The sequence below is a fragment of the Delphinus delphis genome, chromosome 5 (assembly GCF_949987515.2).
Source record: "Delphinus delphis chromosome 5, mDelDel1.2, whole genome shotgun sequence".
Lineage (NCBI taxonomy): Eukaryota > Metazoa > Chordata > Mammalia > Artiodactyla > Delphinidae > Delphinus > Delphinus delphis.
Genome location: NC_082687.1, coordinates 38,436,466 through 38,458,582, shown reverse-complemented (window position 1 = coordinate 38,458,582; position 22,117 = coordinate 38,436,466). Strand labels below are relative to the sequence as shown.

At 39.1% G+C, this 22,117-nt stretch overlaps 1 protein-coding gene across 1 annotated transcript in view; it reads left to right on the top strand.

Annotated features, from left to right (window-relative positions):
• CDS1 (CDP-diacylglycerol synthase 1) overlaps positions 1-22,117 on the top strand; it is a 69,115-nt gene that overhangs the window by 6,963 nt on the left and 40,035 nt on the right. Inside the window, exon 2 of the mRNA XM_060011662.1 lies at positions 16,933-17,060. Coding sequence (XP_059867645.1) covers positions 16,933-17,060 — 128 coding nt within the window. The remainder of the gene's footprint in view (positions 1-16,932; positions 17,061-22,117) is intronic.

Sequence of the window (22,117 nt, the reverse complement as noted above, 5' to 3'; positions counted from 1 at the left end):
GGAATGAAATGACTATGTCATAGGGTGGATGTATTACTTAACTTTTTAAGAAACTGCCAAACTGCTTTCCAAAGTGGTTGTACCATTTCACACTTCCACCAGCAGTGTGTGAGAGGTCCAGTTTCAACACATCTTCTCTGAGACTTGGTATGTTCAGTTTTAAATTTTAGCTATGCTAGAAGATGTGTCATAGTATCTTACTGCGGTTTTGATTTGCATTTCCCTAGTAACTAAGATGTTGAACATTTCTTCATATGCTAATTTGCCATCTGTGTATTGCCTTTGGTGAGATGTCTGTTCAAATATTTTGCCCATGTATTTTAATTGAGTTGATTGTTTCCTTATTGAATTTTGAGAATTCTTTATGTGTTCTGGACACAAGACCTTTATTTGACATGTGATTTGCAAATATCTTTTCCCAGTCTATAGCTGTTTTTTCATTCTCTTAACACTGTCTTTTTTTTTTTAATAATGATTTTGGAAATCTTCTAGGATTTACTATTTATTTATTTTTAAAATTTTATTTACTTATTTTTGGCTGTGTTGGGTCTTCATTGCTGCATGCGGGCTTTCTCTAGTTGCAGAGAGCGGGGGGCTACTCTTCGTTGCAGTGCACGGGCTTCTCATTGCGGTGGCTTCCCTTGTTGTGGAGCACGGGCTCTAGGCGTGCAGGCTTCAATAGTTGTGGCTCGCGGGCTCTAGAGCACAGGCTCAGTAGTTGTGGCACACGGGCCTAGTTGGTCTGCAGCATGTGGGATCTTCCCGGACCAGGGCTTGAACCCGTGTCCCCCGTGTTGGCAGGTGGATTCTTAACCACTGTGCCACCAGGGAAGCCCAACACTTTCTTTTGAAAAGCAGAAAATTTTAATTTTGAAGTACTTTTATTTATCAGTTTTTCTTATATAAATCATACTTGTTGTCATATTTAAGAAATCTTTGCCTAACCCTAGGTCCCAAAGATTTTATGGAATTTTTATATCTTTATGTAAATGTCTATGATTTGTTTTGAATTAATTTTTGTAAATGGTGTGAAGTACAGATCAAGGTTTTTTCTTCTTCCTTCCTTCCTTTCACATATGGATATTTAATTATTCCAGCATCATGTATTGAATTTACCTTTCAACTTTGTTGAAATCAGTTGGCCATAGAAATGTGGATTTATTTCTGGACTCTGTCTTCTGTTCCATTGACATTTTTTTTTCTTTTATGCCAGTACCGCAGTAACAACTTTATAATAACTTTTGAAAACAGGTAGTGTAAGTCCTTCAGTTTTAGTTCTTTTCCCCAGGTGGTTTTCGCTCTTCTAGGTCCTTTGCATTTTCATATAAATTTTAGAATCAGTCTGTACATTTCCACACACAAAAAAAGCCTAATGAGATGATTGCGGTTGCATTGAATTTGTAGATCACTTTGGAGGAAAATTGTCATTTTAATTTCCTTTCTGCATCCTGGCTACATTGCTTAGAGCTGTGTAAACTTGGGCACTTTACTTAACCTTTCTGAGCCTAAATTTTTTCAGTTACAAAAAGGATGTGATTACTTATCTGTAAGGTAATGTGAGGTATAAATAAATCAATATTTGTAAAGTACTTTTGCTCTTATTTTCTAAGTACATTTCACTGTAGGAATTAGATTTACAGGGTAATAAAGAAAATTTAATTTTTTCAACTTTCATCCACCATTTACCAGAAATACTTTCATTATCATTTTACATTTGGAAAAGAGTAGTCTTTCATAGTCAGAAGCCCTCATTTTATGTAAGTGCTACTGAGCTCCCAAGCAAGGTGACTTGGCCAAAATTACTCACCTAGCAAGAACAGTTGAGAACTATTTTAATCTTAAATGTTAGCATGAGCTGACAGACTCAGTTCATTCAACACATATTTACATAGTGCCTAATAAATGCCAGCCACTGCGCAAGATCGTCTGCCAGCCTCTTGTGAGTCAAAAGTGAGGCCAATAGTATTTCTTCTTCTCACAAAGCTTATGAACTACTGGGGAGGGTTGTGGCACATCACCATTATTGCCAAGTGGACTTTGAGGTGGTGTGCTGAAAGTCCAATGGCTTTATTTTTTAAGGAAACCAAGGGCTGAGTTTCTTTAGGGTTAAGTGTTTTGCCTTTTGTCATAGTGCTAGTTAGAGGTGGAATCAGTACTGTCAGCCCTCATATCCGTGGGTTGCAAATCTGTGGATTCAACCAACTGTGGATCAAGATATTTGGAAAAAAAAAAAAATCCTAGACGGTTCCAACAAGCAAAACTTGAATTTTCTGCATACTCACAACTGTTTACATTGTACTTACAACTATTTACATTGTATTGGGTTTTATAAGTAATCTAGAGATGATTTAAAGTGTATGAGAGGATTGTGTAGGTTATATTCTCTGATTTTTGTATCTGAGGGTGTCCAGGAACTATTCCCCACCCCCCTTCCCCTACTCCCACCAGGTACTGAGTGATCACTGTACTTGCAACTCCTGACTCCTAGTCTGGTGCTCTTTCTGCAACCTGGTCATGTGCCCTTATGGAGCCATTTCCATTAGTCACTGTCTCGACTACCACTCACACTAAGTCTGCAACGCTCTGGGTTACTGAAGGTGAAAAAAAAGAGAGCAAAGCAAAGAAAAAAATGTGATGTGTTCCATCATTCTAGATGTCAAAAACCTGCTAGCACATCCGACTAACAGCAGGTTCCCTGATGTTTTCAGGAGATGTCCTGTCTGGTGGTTTACTAGTCAACATCTCTCTTTGTTTAAGTTGCTGTGGGGCCAACTGACTCAGTGTCACAGTGGAAATGTGACATTTGTTTCATTTGTCATTTTTGGTATAATGTCACATTTAATTTTATAATTGTTTAGTAAGAAAGTTGTAGTTAGTAAACAAAAGTTTATTATTGCTTTATGAAAACTGATAATACAGCCTCAAGGCTAACATTTTATTTGTTAAGCCACTTAATGAGGAATTGGATTCGATAGTAATAATAGCTTACTATTTCATTGACTTAACTGAGTCCTTGGCATTATATTAAATGTTTCCATTTTATGGATAAAGGATCAGTTAGAAGGGGTGATGAAATTTGCCAAAACCTTGGTGCTAATAAAGCCTGAGTTCGGTTTGAGATTCCTAAACGTTTTGAATCCCTAGGCGCTTTCATTCCTAGTATCACTTCTGGCCCAAGATTCTGCTCAATGCTCCTTCTGCCTGTATTCACCTCCTGTGAATATTCTCTTCCCTCTGACCCAGTTCAGTCCCCTCCCCCCAATTCCCCCCTCAGTAAACCACTCTCCCAAAGCATTTGTGTGTGTAGCACTCTTTAATGAAGGTTGCTGCTAGGGGTGGGTATAGGAGACGGGAGGACATAGGAGTGGAGGCTGTTCCTTACAGCAGAATGAACAACTTCAAAACTGAGCATGAGGCAACTCTTTTCTTAAAATTCCTTAGCCACTCTATCCCTGGAGGTTCTACAGTGACCATCTGTGTGTAACGGCCCCAGCATACACACATAGTTCTTGTCCATGCACTCTTAGAAGTCAGTTTGGGTTTTAAATAACTTTATAAAAAATCACACCACCAGAGCAAATGCTTTTGATCACAGTTTACCTATAAGTAAAACAGCAATGATAGTGTCTGTTTGACCTGTTTCATTAGGATTGTCTCCTTTTTTGAAAAAACATATTTTTTTTCTGTACCTTATATCCTTGTAGTTATTTACTTTATACACAGTAATTGGTACCTTTTATCCCCTACCCCTATCACGCCTGTCTCCCCTTCCCTCTCCCCCCTGGTAACCAGTAGTCTGTTCTCTATATCTGTGAGTCTGTTTCTGTTTTGTTCGCTTCGTGTTTTTTGTTTTGTTTTGTTTTTGTTTGTTTGTTTTAGAGTCCGCAGGTAATTGATAAGATGCACTGTTTGTCTTTCTCTGTTTGACTTATTTCACTAAGCATAATACACTCCAGGTCCATCCACGTTGTTACAAATGGCAAAATTTATTCTTTTTATGGTTGAGTAGCATTCCATTGTATATATATATATATACACCACATCTTCTTTATCCATTCATTGGTTGATGACACCTAGCTTGCTTCCATATGTTGGCTATTGTAAATAATGCTGCTTTGAACATTGGGGTGCATGTATCTTTTTTAATTAGTGTTTTTGATTTTTTCAGATATATACCCAGAAGTGGAATTGCTGGATCATATGGTAGTTCTATTTTTAGTTTTTTCAGAAACCTCTGTACTGTTTCCACAGTGCCTACACCGATTTACAATCCCACCAACAGTGCACAGAGTTCCTTTTTCTCCATATCCTTGACAACATTTGTTATTTGTGGTCTTTTTGACGATAGTCATTCTGACAGGTGTGAGATGATATATCATTGTGGTTTTGATTTGCATTTCTATGATAATTAGTAATGTTGAGCACCTTTTCATGTGCCTTTTGGCCATTCCTATCTCTTCTTTGGAAAAATGTCTATACAGGTCTTCTGCCTATTTTTTGATTGAGTTGTTTAGATTTTTTGATATTGAGTTGTATGAGCTGTTTATATATTTTGGATATTAATCCCTTATCAGTCACAACATTTGCATATATTTTCTCTCATTCAGTAGGTTGTCTTTTTGTTTTGTTGATGGTTTTCACTGCTGTGCAAAAGTCTTTAAGTTTAATTAGGTCTCATTTATTTATTTTTGCTTTTATTTCCTTGCTTTAGGAAACTGATCCAAAGAAATACTGCTACAATTTATGTCAAAGAGTGTTCTGCCAGTGTTTTCTTATAGGATTTTTATGATTTCCAGTCTTACATTTAGGTCTTTAATCCATTTTGAGTTTATTTTTGTATATGGTATGAGAAAACGTTATAATTGCACTCTTTCACATGTAGCTGCCCAGTTTCCAGCACCAGTTATTGAAGAGACTGTTTTTTCTCCATTGTATATTCTTGCCTCCTTTGTCATAGATTAATTGACCATAAGTGCCTGGGTTTACTTCTAGGCTCTCTATTCTGTTCCATTGATCTATGTGTCTGTTCTTGTGCCAGTACTATACTGTTTTGATGACTGTGGCTTTGTAGTATAGTATGAAGTCAGGGAATGTGATGCTTCCAGCTCCATTCTTCTTTCTCAAGATTGTTTTGACTATTTGGGGTCTTTTGTGATTCCATACAAATTTTAAAATTATTTGTTCTACTTTTGTGAAAAATGCCATTGGTATTTTGTTAGGGATTGCATTGAATCTGTAGATTGCCTTGGGTAGTATGGTCATTTTAACAATATTAGTCTTCCAAATTCATGAACATGGTATATCTTTCCATCTGTTTGTGTCGTCTTCAATTTCTTTCATCAGTGTCTTATGGTTTCCTGAGTACAGGTCTTTTATTTCCTTAGGAAAGTTTATTCCTAGGTATTTTATTCTTTTTGATGTGATTGTAAATGGGATAGTTTCCTCAATTTCTCTTTCTGGTAGTTCACTGTTAGTGTACAGAAATGCAATAGGTTTTTGTATATTAATTTTGTATTCTCCAACTTTATCATCATTGATGAGCCCTAGTAGTTTTTTAGTGGCATCCTTAGGGTTTTCTGTGTATAATATGTCAACTGCAAACAGTAACAGTTTTACTTCTTCCTTTCCAGTTTGGATTCCTTTTATTTCTTTTTCTTGTTTGATTGCTATGGCTAGGACTTCCAATACTGTGTTGAATAAAAGTGGCAAGAGTGGGCATCCTCACCCTGTTCCTGATCTTAGAGGAAACGCTTTCAGCTTTTCACTGTTAGGTATGATGTTAGCTGTGGGCTTATCATATATGGCCTATATTATGTTGAGGTATGCTCCCTGTATACTTACTTTGTTGACAGTTTTTGTCATAAATGGGTGTTTTACATAAAAATTTTTGTCAAAAACTTTTTCTGCATCTATTGAGACAATCATATGATTTTTATTATTCAGTCTATTAATTTGTTGTTGTATCATGTTGATTGATTTGTGGATATTGAAAAATCCTTGCATCTGAGACAGATCCCACTTGATCATGGTGTATGATCTTTTAAATATATTGTTGGATTCAGTTTGCTAATATTTTGTTGAGGATTTCTGCATCTATGTTTATCAGTGATATTGACCTGTAATTTTCATTTTTTGTGATATCTTTCTCTGGATTTGGTATCAGGGTGATGCTGGTACCATAGAATGAGTTTGGAAGCATTCCTTCTTCTGCAAATTTTTGGAATAGTTTGAGAAAAATAGATGGTAACTCTTCCCTAAATGTTTGGTTAGAATTCACTTGTGAAGCCATCTGGTCCTGGACATTTTTGTTGGAGTTTTTTTCAAATAAATTTATTTATTTATTTATTTATTTTTGGCTGCATTGATTTCTTCAGTGAGCCATTGGTTGTTTAGTAGCATATTGTTTAGCCTTTTGTGTTTAGCCACGTGTTTGTGGTTTTTTGCATTTTTTTCTTGTAATTGAAATAGTGTTGTAGTCAGAAATGATGCTTGATATGATTTCAGTTTCCTTAAATTTATCAAGGCTTGTTTTGTGCCCTAACACGTGCAGCTTGTGATCTATCCTGGAGAATGTATTCTACGTGCACTTGAAAAGAATGTGTATTCTGCTGCTTTTGGATGGTATGTTCTATATATATCTATTAAATTCATTTGGCTTAATGTGTCATTTAAGGCCAGTGTTTCCTTATTGACTTTCTGTCTGAATGATCTGTCCATTAATATAAGTGGGGTGTTAAGGTCCCCTACTATTTTTGTGTTACTGTCAATTTCTCCCTTTATGTCTGTTAATATTTGCCTTATTTATTTAGGTGTTCCTATGTTGGGTGCATATGTATTTGCAATTGTTATATCTTCTTGAATTGATCACTTGATAATATCATTATGTAATATTCTTTGTCTCTTATAACAGTCTTTGTCTTAAAGTCTATTTTTGTCTGATATAATTATTACTTCCCTGGCTTTCTTTTGATTTCCATTTGCATGGAATACCTTTTTCCCTCTCCTCACTTTTAGTCTTGTGTGTGTCTTTAGATCTGAAGTGAGTCTCTTATAGGCAGCATATATACAGGCCTTGTTTTTATATGCATTCTGTCACTTTGTGACTTTTGATTGGAGCATTTGGTCCATTTACATTGAAAGTAGTTATTGATATGTATGTTCTTGGTGCCATTTTTTAAATTGTTTTTGCAGTTCTTTTTTGTTCCTTTCTTCTTTTGTTGTCTCTTATGATTTGATGATTATCTTTAGTGTTATGTTTGGATTATTTCCTCTTTTTTTTGTGTGTGTCTATTTTTGATTTTTGGTTTCTAGTTATCATCAGGTTTATACATAGCAATCTGTATACATACATGATTGTCTTAAGTTGCGGATTTCTTAATTTCAAATACATTTTAACAACAGTGCATTTGTTCTCACCAACCCTTACAATGACTGTTTTCAACATTATATTTTACATCTTTTTGTTTTGTGTATTCCTTGACTCCTTATTACAGACATAGATGATTTTACTAGTTTTGTCTTTTAGCCTTCCTACTAGCTTTGTATGTAGTTGATTTACTACCTTTACTATATATTTGCCTTTACCAATGAGCTTTTTCCTTTGTAGTTTTCATGTTTCTAGTTGTGGCCTTTTCTTTTTCTCTTAGAGAAGTCCTTGTGACTTTTCTTGTAAAGATGATTTGGTGGTGTTGAACTCTTCTAGCTTTTGCTTGTCTGCAAAACTTTTCATCTCTTCATCAAATCTGAATGAAAGCCTTCCCAGGTAGAGTATTCCTGGTGCTAGGTTTTCCCCTTTCAACACTTTAAGTATATCGTGCCACTCCCTTCTGGCCTGCAGAGTTTGTGCTGAAAAGTCAGTTGATAAACTTATGGGAGTTCCTTTTTATATAACTTGTTGATTTTTACCTTGCTGCTTTTAATATTCTCTCTTTATCTTTAATTTTTGCCATTTTAATTATGATGTGTCTTGGTGTGTTCCTCTTTGGGTTGATCCTGTATGGGATGCCCTGTGCTTCCTGGACCTGTATGTTTGCTTCCTATTCCAGGTTAGGGAACTTTTCAGCTATTATGTCTGCCAATATGTTCTCTGCCCCTTTCTATTTCTCTTCTCCTTCTGGGACCTCTGTGATGCAAATATTAGTATGCCTGATGTTGAAGTGGAGCTCTCTTAAACTGTTCTCATTTCTTTTTGTTTGTTTTTCTTTTTTCTGTTCAGCTTCAGTGGTATCCACTATTCTGTCTTCCAGTTCACTGATCTGTTCCCTTGTATCATTTAATCTACTGTTGATTCCTTCTAGTGTATTTTTCATTACAGTTATTGTGTTCTTCATCTCTTTTTGGTTCTCCTTTATATCTTCTAACTCTTTGTTATGAACTTCTAACTTCTCACTCATCCATTCTTCTTCCAAGTTCTTTGATAGTCTTATGATCATTACCCTGAACTCTTTCTTGGGTAGATTGCCTATCTCCACTTCACTTAGCCTTCTTCCAGGGTTTTATCTTGTTTCTTCATTTGGAACATGTTCCTCTGTTGCCTCATTTTGCCTAATTTGCTGTTATTATTTCTGTGTATCTGGTAGACACATTTGACCTTGGAGAAGTGGCTCTTTGTAGGAGATGTCCTATCAGCACATTCCCCTCTGATCATCAGAGCTATATACTATAAGCATGCCCCCTATGTGGACTGCATGGCACCTTCTCTCATGGAGGGCTGTCTAATGGGGGTGGTCTGGTTGGCATGGCTGGCCCCTCGTCCAGTTGGTTGCTGGACCCTGCCATGTGCACAGGCTGCCAGCTGCTGTTTGGCAGGGCTGGGTCACAAGGTCACTGGGTGCAGAACCCCAGGGGGTCCCAGGGCTAGTGCTGGCTCACTGATGAGCAGAGCGAGATTCTGGGGTGGGAGGTTGTGGGGCCTAGGCATCAGAACTGGTGTCAGACTGCTATTGGGTGGGACTGGTTCCTGACATAGCTGGTGTGGAACCCAGGGTGTCCAGAAGCTTGTGTCAGCCCCCTGGTTAGTGGGGCCAGATCCAGGAGTGACTGGCTGAGGGGTGTCTCAGAGCTGGTGTTGTCCTGCTGGTGGGTGTGGCTGGCTTGTCCTGAGGCTAGAGGTGGCTCACTGGTGGGCAGGGCCTAAACCCATAGCATTTGGGGGCCAGTGCCTGCTCACTGGTGTGTGGAGCTGGGTTCCAGGGTCTCTGGCTGTAGGGCCATGGGGGTTCTGAGTCTAGTGCCTGGGCACCGGTGTATGGCGCCAGGTCCTGGGCCCTCTGGTGGACAGGGATGTGTCCAGGGGTGGCTGTGGGCTCAGAGGGGCTGCAAGTAACATGCTCAGCTACTTACTAGGCTTGACGTATCCCAGTACTGGTGCCTGTAGCCTGGTGGGTGGGGGTGGGGTGGGGTGGCAGACGGGGTCCCAAGGCTAGTAAGCTAGAAGGAGAATTCCAGATGGACATTTGCCAGCATCCAGCATCACTCGACAGCATCAGAATTCTAGATGGACACTTCTACATGGTAGAAGGAGCTCCCTAAGATGGCTGCCACCAGTGTCTGTTTCCCTGGGGCAAACTCCAGTTGTCTCCTGCCTCTACTTGAGACTTGCCAACATTAGCAGATGGATCTGATCCAGGCTCCCTTCAAATTACTGCCTCTGTCCTGGGTCCCAGAGTGTGAGAAGTTTTCTGTGCACTCTTTAAGAATGGAGTTTCTATTTCCCACAGCCTCTGGGTCTCCCAAAAGTAAGTCCACCGGCCTTCAAAGCCAAGTGTTCTGAGGGCTCGTTTTCCCCGTGTAAAACCCCCAGGCTGGGGAGCCTAATGTGTGGGGCTCAGACCCTTCACTCCTAGGGGAGAACCTCTGCAATTGTAATTATTCTTCTGTTTGTGGGTTGCCCACCTAGTGGTATGGCTCTTGACTATACCACAACACTGCCCCTCCTACCCATCTCCTGTGGTTCCTTCTTTGGATCTTTAGTTGTAGAAGATCTTTTCTGGTAGATTCTATCACTCTCATCAGTAGTTGTTCTGTTAATAGTTGTAAAGTTGGTGTGCCCATGAAAGGAGGTGAGCTCAAGGTTTTTGTACTCCACCGTCTTGGCCGTGATTGTCTCTTGAGGGTCTAATAAAATGATGGAAGTTTAAACACTTAAAAAAACTATATATGTGTGTGTGTGTATATATATATATATATTCATACATATATATATGTGTGTATATCTATATATCTACATATCTATACCTATCTATCGATTGATACAGAGCAGGGCCCTGTGGGGCTCTTGGGCACAAAGACTTTCTGAGTCCCCCATTTCTTTGATTACAGGAAATAGCCTTCATTCAGCCTCCATGACTTTCCCTGAGTTCCAGTGAGCAGATTCAAGCAGTTGTTAATTAGGGAAGGGAAGGGATGTGAGACAAGAGAGAAACAGTCAAGAGACACAATAGTGCAGGCTTGGGGCAAGGTCCTGGTTCCCCATCAATGGATACACACAACCATACCTTTGAGCTGTTTTGCAGATACTGAAATCCCCTCCAGGTGGGAAGTGCTAACAAGTAATGATGGTATGCTTCCCACAAGCATGTAGACCCCAGACCAGTTGGAACCTGAAGGTTGATGATGCTGACTCCTACTTAGCTCACTGCCAACCAACCAATCAGAAGAATGTCCACAAGCTGATCACACCCCATTACTGTAAAACTTCTCACTACCCTCTCCAAGTTGGGACACACGGTTTTGAGGGCATTAGCCTGCTGTGGCCCCCTTTGCCTGGCAAAGCAATAAAGCTATTCTTTTCTACTTCACCCAAAACTCTGTCTCCAAGATTTAACTTGGTGTCGGGGTACAGAGGCCGGATTTGGCTTCAATTTTGGTGTGCAGCGTGGGACTGACTTAGGGACAGTCCCAGGTCGGGGTGGGGGGTCCCTTGGCTTGATTGGACGCTCCGAGGTTTTCTCCATGCCAGCCTCTTTAAAGAGAGCAGAAGGTTGGAGAATTCCTTTAGAGGCCAGATCGCCTGGGACTCTTGCCTGGAAAGGCGAAGCCCCAGTTTATCCTGTCCGCCATCCTGGCAGCTGGAACTCCAAGGCTGGAGTAGGGCAGAAGAGGGACCACCCTAGCAGCTGCCAAGGCCATCTCTGCCTTGAGGACATTCCTCTCTTCCTCCCCCCTCACTGCCCTGGACTTCCTACTCCAAGGAATTGTTTTGGGGAAGCAGAAAAGTAGCGTTTGGGATGTTACGACACCTCTGCCAGTGTTTTGGTAAGCCCCCTCAGCTTGCATGCTGAGGCCACTTGGTTTGGTCTGTTTGGCGAACCTCTGGTTCCCGTTTGGGGATTTTTCCATTAGGAAGATCCAAGGCCACCGGGTTAGTGGGAGTTGGAAGCCAGTTTGAGCCTTGGGCTGTTTGTTTCTTTTTGTGTGTGTGTGGCTTCTGTTTGGCGCGAGGATTCTGGTTTTGCTTTCCATTTTGTGTGCGAGGCTGTTTAATTTGACTCAACATGGGAAGCGCTTCTTCTTGTATTCCATCTGATAGCCCCCCGGGAAAATGTTGGCAGATTGGTCGACCTATAACTATGAATCTATGACTAAAAAGAATAAGGTTCTATTGTAATTCTGTTTGGCCAAAGTATATTCTTAAAAGTGAGGAGAGGTGGCCTTTGCATGGTGGCCTAAATTATTATACTATTCTTCAGGTAGAATTGTTTTGTCACAGGAATGGAAAGGCTGGGAATTCTCTCCACTCCATCTGGGCTAGCCACTCTGGGCTCCCTGAGAGCCACCTCCGGGTTTGTTCTCTTTCAAGAACTGACCCAATCTATTTGCAAGCCTTTCTCTGGGAATGGAAGTGGAATTTTTAAACTATACCTCCTCTGATATTCTGTCTGTGTGGCCGTAGTTTATCTGTTGTTTGTGTTTTTGTGGATATTGTTTTGGGGTAAGCCACTCAGGCTTGCACAGGATGGGAAAATTCTACCCAATCATTGCAAGCCATTTTGAGTTCTCAGTCTGGGAGTGGAAATGGAATCTTTGGGCTACACCTTGTCTGATCTTTTGTTTGTGGGACCGTGTTTGTTGTTTGTATGTATGTGTGTCAGTACTTATATTGACTGGTCGAGATGTCTTTGCTAAATAACAGGGCTCACATGAGACAATACCAGGGAATCCTTCCCTGTAGTGTCAGGCTTTGCCTGTGGCAGAATGCTGGTTGGGATTTTCCCTTTGGGACAAGCCTTGTTATGGGTAACCAGAGTTCTGTTCCATCTTGTAACCGCCCCCCGCCCCCCAGGGTATTGTTACAAAACTTTGAGAGACCACTGTGCCCAGACCCTCAGGAATACTTATCTTATCTAGACTATCTGTAGAAAAAAAAAAAAAAAGATGGGGGGCAGAGGGGGGAAGCCTTTTTAAAATCAAGTGGAAAAACTGAGATTCTGGTTGTCTTTATGTAAAAGTTAACTTGTAAATGAGCTCTATTTAATTCACTTAAAATTGAGCACTTACAAATTAAATCTAAATGTGTAGAAAATGGCCAAGATAAATTTTGGGACCACATGATCTGGGGATTATTCAGTACTGAACTGATATTTGCTATTGAAGGTGGTTTAAGCTTGTTGGTTTGATTAATATAGACATTTCTTTAGAGTTATCAATGTTAAGTAATGCAAGTGAGATAAGAGCTTTTGGGTAAAACTCTTTAGAAATAATTGTTTTAGGAATGTGTACTTAAGAATAATCTTTTCAGCTGCTTGGTAGCTTAATAATTTAGAGTTAAGTTAAATGATGGAAGTTTATTGAATAGGTAGATCATTTCCAAATAAAATATTAAGATACTGAAACATTAATTAGTGAATGTTGGCTTCCCTTGGCAGAGAGGAGACTAAAGGTATTTAGGAATCTAAAGGTATTTGGTGCCACCCTGGGATATTCTCCATAAGAAAGCACATGTTTTGAGAATTGTGCGCCGTCAGGATTTTCTAAGATTGGATTATTAAATCTAGTTAGGTAGATGGATTTTGTTGGGAGTGGGCTAGAGCAAGACCAGATTCAGATTCGGTTTCTCCCTTCAAAGTTTTCTTAGAATACTGCTTTTGACGACAGCTCGTGAGTTTCTTTGCCTTTAAGCGATCTATATTTGCTTTTGAAGTCTCTTCACTTTGGTTAAATGAAATAAGTATTGTGTGACAGATTCTAAAAGTTCTTTCAACCTCCAACTAACGTTAAGATGCTTTAGAAGGCCGAGGCATCTCAGAGAGAAATATTTAATTAGTATGTTAAATTACATGGCATTCCTAAAAATCTAGTATGTCCTTGTAAAATGTTATCAGTCGTAATTCTAGTTATTTAAAAATGTTGCACGTTACAGCAATAACTAAGTTTCTTTTTGTCAATCCCATTGTGATCAAATGTTTAACCATGACTTTTTAAGTCTATGATTTGTAGACAGTTATTATTTTGTATTTTGATAAATCTCAGGTTGTACTGGGAAACTGGGTAAGAAATTAAAAAAAAAAATCCTAAGGGAAAGCTTGATGGTTTCATAAAAAGTTAACAAGAGGATTGGTTACTAAATGAACTGGTGAATATGGTTATAATTTTTATGGGTTTTGTCTGAAATGTTACTGGCTTTGATCTGTGTTTTCCAGATATAGGAAAAAAACTTCCCCTCAAGTTGGTTATGATTTGCAACAATTTGGTAAATTACACCTCTGTGAGTAAAATTGAGATATTTTTCTTTTCCCTCTGCCTGTTCCCTTCAAAAATTGGAGACTCTTGGGTTCTGAGCAGCCTTATCAGGCGAATGAGAAAAACTGTCTCCTGGCATGTGCAGAAATCTTGATATTTTGGGGACCTCTAAAAGAGAGAAATCAACCTAGGCAAAATCTGATGGCAGGCCTTTGATATGGCTTTCTTGGCCTTGAGAGGCCTTTTGGAAATTTAGTCTGAGACTTCTTCTGAGGAATTACACCAGAGTCAATGTGGAAGAACCTATGTGGTCAATGGACCAATCTTATTTTAGAAACAAATTAGTCTTGGCTATACTTGATGAACATGGGGGCAATTTTAGAAAAAAATTATGTTTCACTGAATATTAAATTCTAGTTTTGTTAATTAATGTCTGTGCTTACCAAGACTTACTTCCCAGATAGTTCCTTGTGGTTATGTTATATTGTTCCAAAATTTAATTAAATTGTCAGAAGAACACTCTAAGTTTGTTTCTGAAGCCTAACTTTGTAATCAGTCTTTGGATAAAGATCAGATGCTCCATGATCTAGGAGATTAACACCAGGAGATTAACACCAGGTTATGTTCATTCAAATTTAAAGGGTCACTTATGTTGGGGACAATTAAACCCATACTAGGGATAACCAGACTAGTAACACTAGGAAACTGGGCTGGGTGCCTTATGGATAATGCCAATATATAATTTCCCTTAAAGATGAGGATTGGTACAGAACAGACTAAGTCAGAAGACCTGGGATATACTGGGCTGCACCTAATGGAAGTTCTTAACTTATATTCTGAATTATGACCTTACTAATCTGCTAGCTATATTGTTTTTTATATTGCCTGTTTTGCAAAATTGTTGTTTCTTGCATTACCAAATGTGTGACTGAGCCTCTGATAAAATGATGATGTATAGTTCCATATGAGATCAATGATTGTAATAGTGTAACTAGATGTGGGAAGAAGCAACAAGAGGGAATAGTTTCCTGGACCATAAGAGACTAGTAAGACAGGTGGCCCAGAGACTTTTGGTTACTAGTAAGGCCTAGTCCAGTAAGTAAGAGCACATTGAGTGGCCTATCAGCAAAATCTTTGCCAGACCTGGGAATGAGCATTCCTAGCACTGTGGGACAAAATGGTCATGAAATGCCCCCCAAACCATGGTCAAGTTTATGATCCTGAAGGGGCTCTGCCAACTGCAAATTGCCATCTGCCTCTGCAAGGATTAGACCAATGGCCACTGTGGCCACTGACCTTCAACACCCCCTGAAAGGAATTCAGGGTGGAGATCAGGAATGAGTCACTCTGCTCTGAGAAAAACTGGCAGAACAGGGCTTTAGATAGTTAGATATTTTCAGAAGATTTTATGAGCCCAAATTCTTGCATCTTCTCATATCTAGAAAAGCACTGAAATCATTAACGGTGACATCTGCTTTGGCCATTAAGAAGAGAAATGCAATTGGAAGTCAAAATGGAGGAGCTGTTGGTTCAGACATATGGATGTGATTTCAGACATGTTCCTGTATTGCTGAGAGCTTGAATTTTCTGAGCTGTGTCAGACCTAGGGGATGGCACCAGCCAATCTCAAAACAGTGTCCACTGGTACCTGCAACCTTATGGTTTCAAGGTATCCCCTTGTAACTATTAAACTTTTTAGACAATAAAATTGCTTTAGATCAGATATTAACAACAAAAGAGGAGACATATTTAATGGCCAATGGCTCCTGTTATATATATCTGAATACCATATCAGAAGTTAAAACCTAGTTAGATAAAATTAGACAACTGGCTACCTGGCTACAAGTCTCCCTTAAAGAGCCAGGTCCAGACTGGGTTTCAGGCTTAAATTCCCAGGGGATTGAGACCTTAATCATACTAAACTCAGATCCAGGACTTGGAACTCAGTAATATTTCCAACTCGGTGTCCCAAATTGAGGCAGGACTATGCCCCATTTCAGCTGGAAGTAGTCAGAGCGGTTGTCACCCTATTCCCTAAAAGATTCAGGGAAAGTTAAAAAAGGGAGACTAAAACCAAGTCCCCTGAAACCAAGTTCCTCTGCTGAGTTTATGATTAATGTCTCTATCCAAAACAGTTATTCCCTTCCTTGTCCAACATCTGTTCTCAAGATTGAGGAATATCAAAGAAAAGGGGGGATTGATACTGAGTAGGGCCCTGTGGGGCTCTTGGGCACAAAGACTTTCTGTGTCCCCCCATTTCTCTGATTGCAGAAAATAGCCTTCATTCAGCCTCCATGACCTTCTCTGAGTTCCAATGGGCAGATTCAAGCAGTTGTTAATTAGGGAATGGAGGGGATGTGAGACAAGGGAGAAACAGTCAAGAGAAACAATAGTGCAGCCTTGGGGCAGGGTCCTGGTTCCCCATCAATGGATACACACAACAGTATCTTGAGCTGTTTTGCAGATACTGAAACCCCCTCCAAGTGGGAAGAGTTAACAATTAATGACAGTATGCTTCCCACAAGCACGTAGACCCCAGACCAGTTGGAACCTTAAGGTTGATGATGCTGACTTCTACTTACCACATCAACCAACCAATCAGAAGAATGTCCACAAGCTGATCACACCCCATTACTGTAAAACTTCTCTCTACCCTCTCCAAGTTGGGACACATGGGTTTTGAGGGCATTAGCCCACTGTGGCCCCCTTTGCCTGGCAAAGCAATAAAGCTATTCTTTTCTACTTCACCCAGAACTGTCTGAGATTTAACTCAGGGTCGGGGTACAGAGGCTGGATTCGGCTTCTCTATCTATCTATCTATCTAAAATGCTATGCCAGTGTAAGACATTTCTCTTGTTGTTGATGCTTTGATTGTAATCAAATAAAAAAAGAGACTATGTACAGTTGATCAGAATCTATGTGGCGTTAACACCATATTCTTTGTTAAGTAGAAAAACAATGAATGTTTGATTCTGTGGAAAATTTCTGATTTAGATAATATAAGAGTTTCTTTTTGTGTCTTTTGTTTAAATTAATCCTTTATATTGATAGACTTTAGCAAAGATAATCAAACTTTCCTAACTAGGATGTACAACAGTGCTTGGATATTCAAGGTAAGTTAATAGTTATTTTTTTGTTTTAAGTTATGTAAATGAGAGTTGGCACACTGAGCAATAAATAAATGCATTGGCAAGCATGTGCTTTTTCTTCCTTTTATTTTGCAAAGTGATTTTCTTTTTTCTTTAATTTCAGGAAACAGATATTGATGACAGATATGGAGATTTGGATTCCAGAACAGATTCTGATATTCCAGAAATTCCACCATCCTCAGATAGAACCCCTGAGATCCTCAAGAAAGCTCTATCTGGTTTGTCTTCAAGGTATGGTTGGTTGAAGATGAATCTAATGGGTACACAGGATAAACTGTGAGGTTATCCTGGACCATGTCCAATGTAATAAATTTCACTTTTGGTGAGTTTTAGAGCCATGAGAGGAGGCTTTACACTTTTTCACCATATATGAGCATAGTATTAGAGGCTTGATGTACATCCTTTCGTTCATCCTTAAAATCTTGTTAAGTGTGAGAAAACCAAGTCTGAGAGGTTAACTGGTGAAGGTTACAGAGCTAGCAAGTTGTGGACCTGGCATTTCTGCCCTTGTCTGACAGGTTTCTGAAGCCAGTGACCCATTTACCAAATCAGGTTGCCTTTTCTGGTATTGGAACATCTAAAAAAGAAAATTCTATATTCTCTGTTCCCTGTTTTTCAAATGCCAGATGGAAATAGGTATTTTTTTTCCTTTTAACAGAGTTTAAAATCATTGTCCAAAACTCTACAACCCTTTACCACTTTATATTTGTGCTATACTTTTAAATGTTTAATAACCACCCAATTTCAGCTAATTTTATATTGCCCTTCATTGTAGTCTTTGTAATATGAATTATAAAATTTATAAAAGCAAAATAAATACAATATCCAGATTAACATATGAAACCTGAAATATTGGTACAGAACACTCTTTTTTCAAGTTTTTAATACTGTTACACACGGTAAGAGGTCCATTTTACACCATGCCCCAAGAGACACACAAATGTATATTTTAACTGCTGTAAAAATGTTATAAAGCAATTCTTGCCATTGCTATGTGTGATGCGCTCTGATTTCTTTTATTTTTGATAGCTGTTCTATGTTATTGAACAAAAATACGCTGGATTACTAAATTGATTTTACTACCCATGGGTCATAAATTGGAGTTTGAAAAATACTGATTTAGTCATATCTAGTGAATATAATGTGAGCTTTTCTGATTTTTAATTTCCTAGAGGATGATCATAGTAGAATAAATTGGTTCAAAACAAAGTTTTCATATTTTTTAGCCAATAGATATATAGTTTTTTGCTGTCCATTATTAAAAGCATGGTTATCATTTTAGTAGTTCTTGTTCCCAGTTGTTTTCATGACCTAGTTCACAGATGTACCTTTTTTTAAAAATCTCACCTGGTCTTTCTCAGATCTGGATTTTTTTTCATATTGATGTTATATAAGAATAATGCTGGATTCCTTTGTGTCACTCATAACAAGATTTTCCTTAATAATTTTTTTTTCCTGGCATAAAGCAACAATGGCAAGTAGTAGTAGCTGGTATTTATTGAGCATGTATATTTGCTAGGTGCTGCTCCAAGCACTTTATATGTGTTGACTAATTTATTCTCACAACAACCCTGTAACTGTATAAATGGAGAAACTGAAGCACAGAAATGTTTTATATCAAGGGTCGTGTAGCTAGCAAGTGATAGAGCCACATTCTGAACCTAGGCATTGTGCTCTATTTATGAAAGAATTGGTTTTAACAGCAGATAATATATGACTAGTTTCAATCTTTTCGAGAAACTTCTCTGTAAAGATTAAATAAATGTTTTAAAATCTACATTTTACACATTTTAGCCTCTTTTTAATACCCCAAATAGTCTGCCTTACAAAGATTTAGAAATTGTAGATGCATAGGATTAAAAATACTAATTATATAAGGAATGTACATGGTTTGTCGAAGAAAACCCTATAATCCTCCTACCAAGACATTAATATTTAAAATACTGTGATGTTTATCTTTGAAACTTTTTTGTTTTTTACATTGTGTGCATGTGTGTGCCTGTGTGTGTAATGTAAAAATAGCACTGTACTGTTTTCTGCCTTGTTATTTTCATTTTCATTCCATGGTATTAGGAACAACATCCTGAAATATGTGTAAATATTTTAATGACTGTATGATATATTTCTTTGTAGAGCTATAGTTCAACTTACTTAACTTAAACAGCAACTGCTAGACATTTAGCCAATTTCTAAATTTTCACAAAACCAACTCTGCTTTAAATATATTTCTTTATAGCTAACTTTTATTTAGAATCAATAATTATTTTCTTAGTATAAAACTTTAAAAGTGAAATTCCTTGGTCAAAATTTATGTTCATTTTTTAAGGCTCTAATATATAATGCCAGAAAGAGCATAAGCCATTGAAATTGGAAAGAGCGTGAAAGGTCTTCAGTCACTTGGCAGTTGTCCCAGTCTGTTTCTTGACCCGTGTATGGGTCTGTGGAAATGAATATTCATTAGCTAGTGAAGTCTGGCTGTCTCCTTTAGTAAAGAGCTTCTTCAGCAATGAGTCTAACTTAGTAGTTCTCTCTGGAAGGGGCAATGCCTTGGATTTTGTACCTTCCCCCAACCAGTGAACATTTGGCAGTGTCTGGAGACATTTTAGGTTGTCACAATAAGAGATGGTGCTGCTGGGGCTTCCCTGGTAGCGCAGTGGTTGAGAGTCCGCCTGCTGATGCAGGGGACACGGGTTCGTGCCCCAGTCCGGGAAGATCCCACATGCCGTGGAGCGGCTGGGCCCATGAGCCATGGCCGCTGAGCCTGTGCGTCCGGAGCCTGTGCTCCACAACGGGAGAGGCCACAGCCGTGAGAGGCCCGCATACTGCAAAAAAAAAAAAAAAAGAGATGGTGCTGCTGGCACTTAGTAGGTAGAGGCCAGGGAAGATCCTACAGTACACAGAACAACTCTTCACAACAAAGAATGATCTGGCTCAAATGTTACTAGTGAAGGTTGAGAAACCGTGGAAATACCCAGGCATAGTCTTGCTGGTGCTCTTGTACTCTATAATGCCATCTTCTTTGTCCCTGGGAACCTGCACACATCTCGTTAACTTCCTTCTAAGGCTGGTAGATAAACTTTCTCAAAACCCCTGCTCTTTGCTAGATGGCCCACCAAGTTCTTGTTTGTTCTTGAAGAGTGCTTCTGTGCCCTAATTCTTGGCTCAGGTGAACTGCCTTGCCAACCTAGGTCTTTCTCATTATGCTTGTACCACTAGGAAAATTTTTAAAAAAATTTTATTACTTTTGGGACTTCCCCAGCGGTCCAGTGGTTAAAACTCCGCATTTCCACTGCAAGGGGCATGGGTTCGATCCCTGGTCGAGGAACTAGGATCCCACATGCTGTGTGGCATGGCCAAAAAAAAAAAGCCAATAAATTTTTATTACTTTTTTTGTTTTTGCGGTACGCAGGCCTCTCACTGTTGTGGCCTCTCCTGTCGCGGAGCACAGGCTCCGGACGCGCAGGCTCAGCGGCCATGGCTTATGGGCCCGCCGCTCCGCGGTATGTGGGATCTTCCCGGACCAGGGCATGAACCCGTGTCCCCTGCATCGGCAGGCGGACTATCAACCACTGCGCCACCAGGGAAGCCCAAATTTTTATTACTTTTGAAATAAAAACCCCTTAAGAGTTGTAGTAACAGTAAGACATTGTGCATCACATAACTGATTTGAGCAATAAATGTGTAACCACTTTAGATAATCACTTAAAAGGACGCTGCTTAATTATATACTTTTTAGAAATTTCATTTCTAGCTCATATAGGTCCTGGAAACATGAGACTTGAATGGATTTCTCTACTGATTCTGAGTTCCTTTACCTAAAACAATCTGTGAGGTGATGACTTGGACTCAAAATTAAGGCTTACTCTAATGTGATCATGGTGGCATGGTAAAGGAAATCAAGAATTTTGAATTCGGAACCAGACTTTCCTCTGGATTTTAGTTACAATGGTACATATTCTTTTACATATCAGTGCTCTGTTTTGAACTCAGTGCTTCTCCCCTGAGAGATAACTTTGGGTTACTGTATCAATGGATATATATATTAAGTTTAAGTGTGTGCTTTTATGTGCTTAACTTTGTGTTAGGTATTCTTGGGAGATTTGGGGAGTCATTTAAATTAAAATAAGGCAATTAAGTCTTGTTGGGGAGGGGAATTTTTCTGCCTGGAGTAACATCTGTATAATAAAAGAGAGTAGGTCTTTGTTTAAATCTCTGGTTCTCAGAAGCTACCGTTCTCTGCTGGTCAGAGCCACCCCTTTAACATTAGAGGTACACTTGGCCCTTTCAACTCCCACCAGAGTCTGATTTCTGACACTTGGGTAGTATCCTCTTTTCTAGAAGAGGTTCTCAGTAATTCTGAGTCTGAGAATCAGTTATGAAGGAGGGCTAAGTACATTTCTGAGGTTCGTGCAAGGAAGACAGGATTATTATCAGGAGACTGGCTTATGGTCTTTTATTTACCTCTGACTAGCTGTGCGACCTAGCCCAGTTTCCTAATCCATTCATTCATCCTCAAAGAGTTCGTTCTATTAAGTCAAATAGAACCTTTCAGCTGTAGCATTTTTGATTCTGCATTCATTTCAGTTCAGCCCCAAAGCTTACAGTCTCATGAAAAATGTATGAGTCTACATACTTATAACAGTAGAGGGAAATAAAGTTGGGTAAGTACAATTTGACCACCATGTGAAAAACCTTGGAAACTATATAAAAGAGTTTGGACTTACTGTTGGCATTTTAGGTCTTGTGTGGACATGATCAAAGGGATATTTGAGGAAGAGTAGTTAGGGGTATCTAGGCTATATAGGAGAGTGATTGAAAGCAGGGAGTGTAATCAGTATTCGATAAATGGATGAAATCAGCTAATATTTCTGTTACAGAGAGGAGAACGAGGGCTTGTGCTTAGAATACAGTGCATATATGCTACTATACGTTGGGTCAAAATCTCTTGTGATATAATTTAAATGTTAGCATTTGAATTAGTAGAAATCAGAAAATTATTTAAAAACTTTACTGTGAGTATAATGTAAAATGAGTGTAGAATGAATAAACTCAGAGGGCAGCAGTTTTAGATTCAGAAAGCATCATGCTTCTATAGGTGTTGTTAGAACGATCTGAGGTGTTTCATACAGTGGCTGCTGACATTTCTTATGACGTAGCCACATAAAGAGTGAAAATATTTGTAAGGTACACTGGGGGTGAAGTGTGAGGCTCCTGCGATGATGGAGGGCAGGCAGATGGGCTCCCCAGGCTCTTACTGACAGCAGAGGGTCGAGGAGGTCAATTCTCAG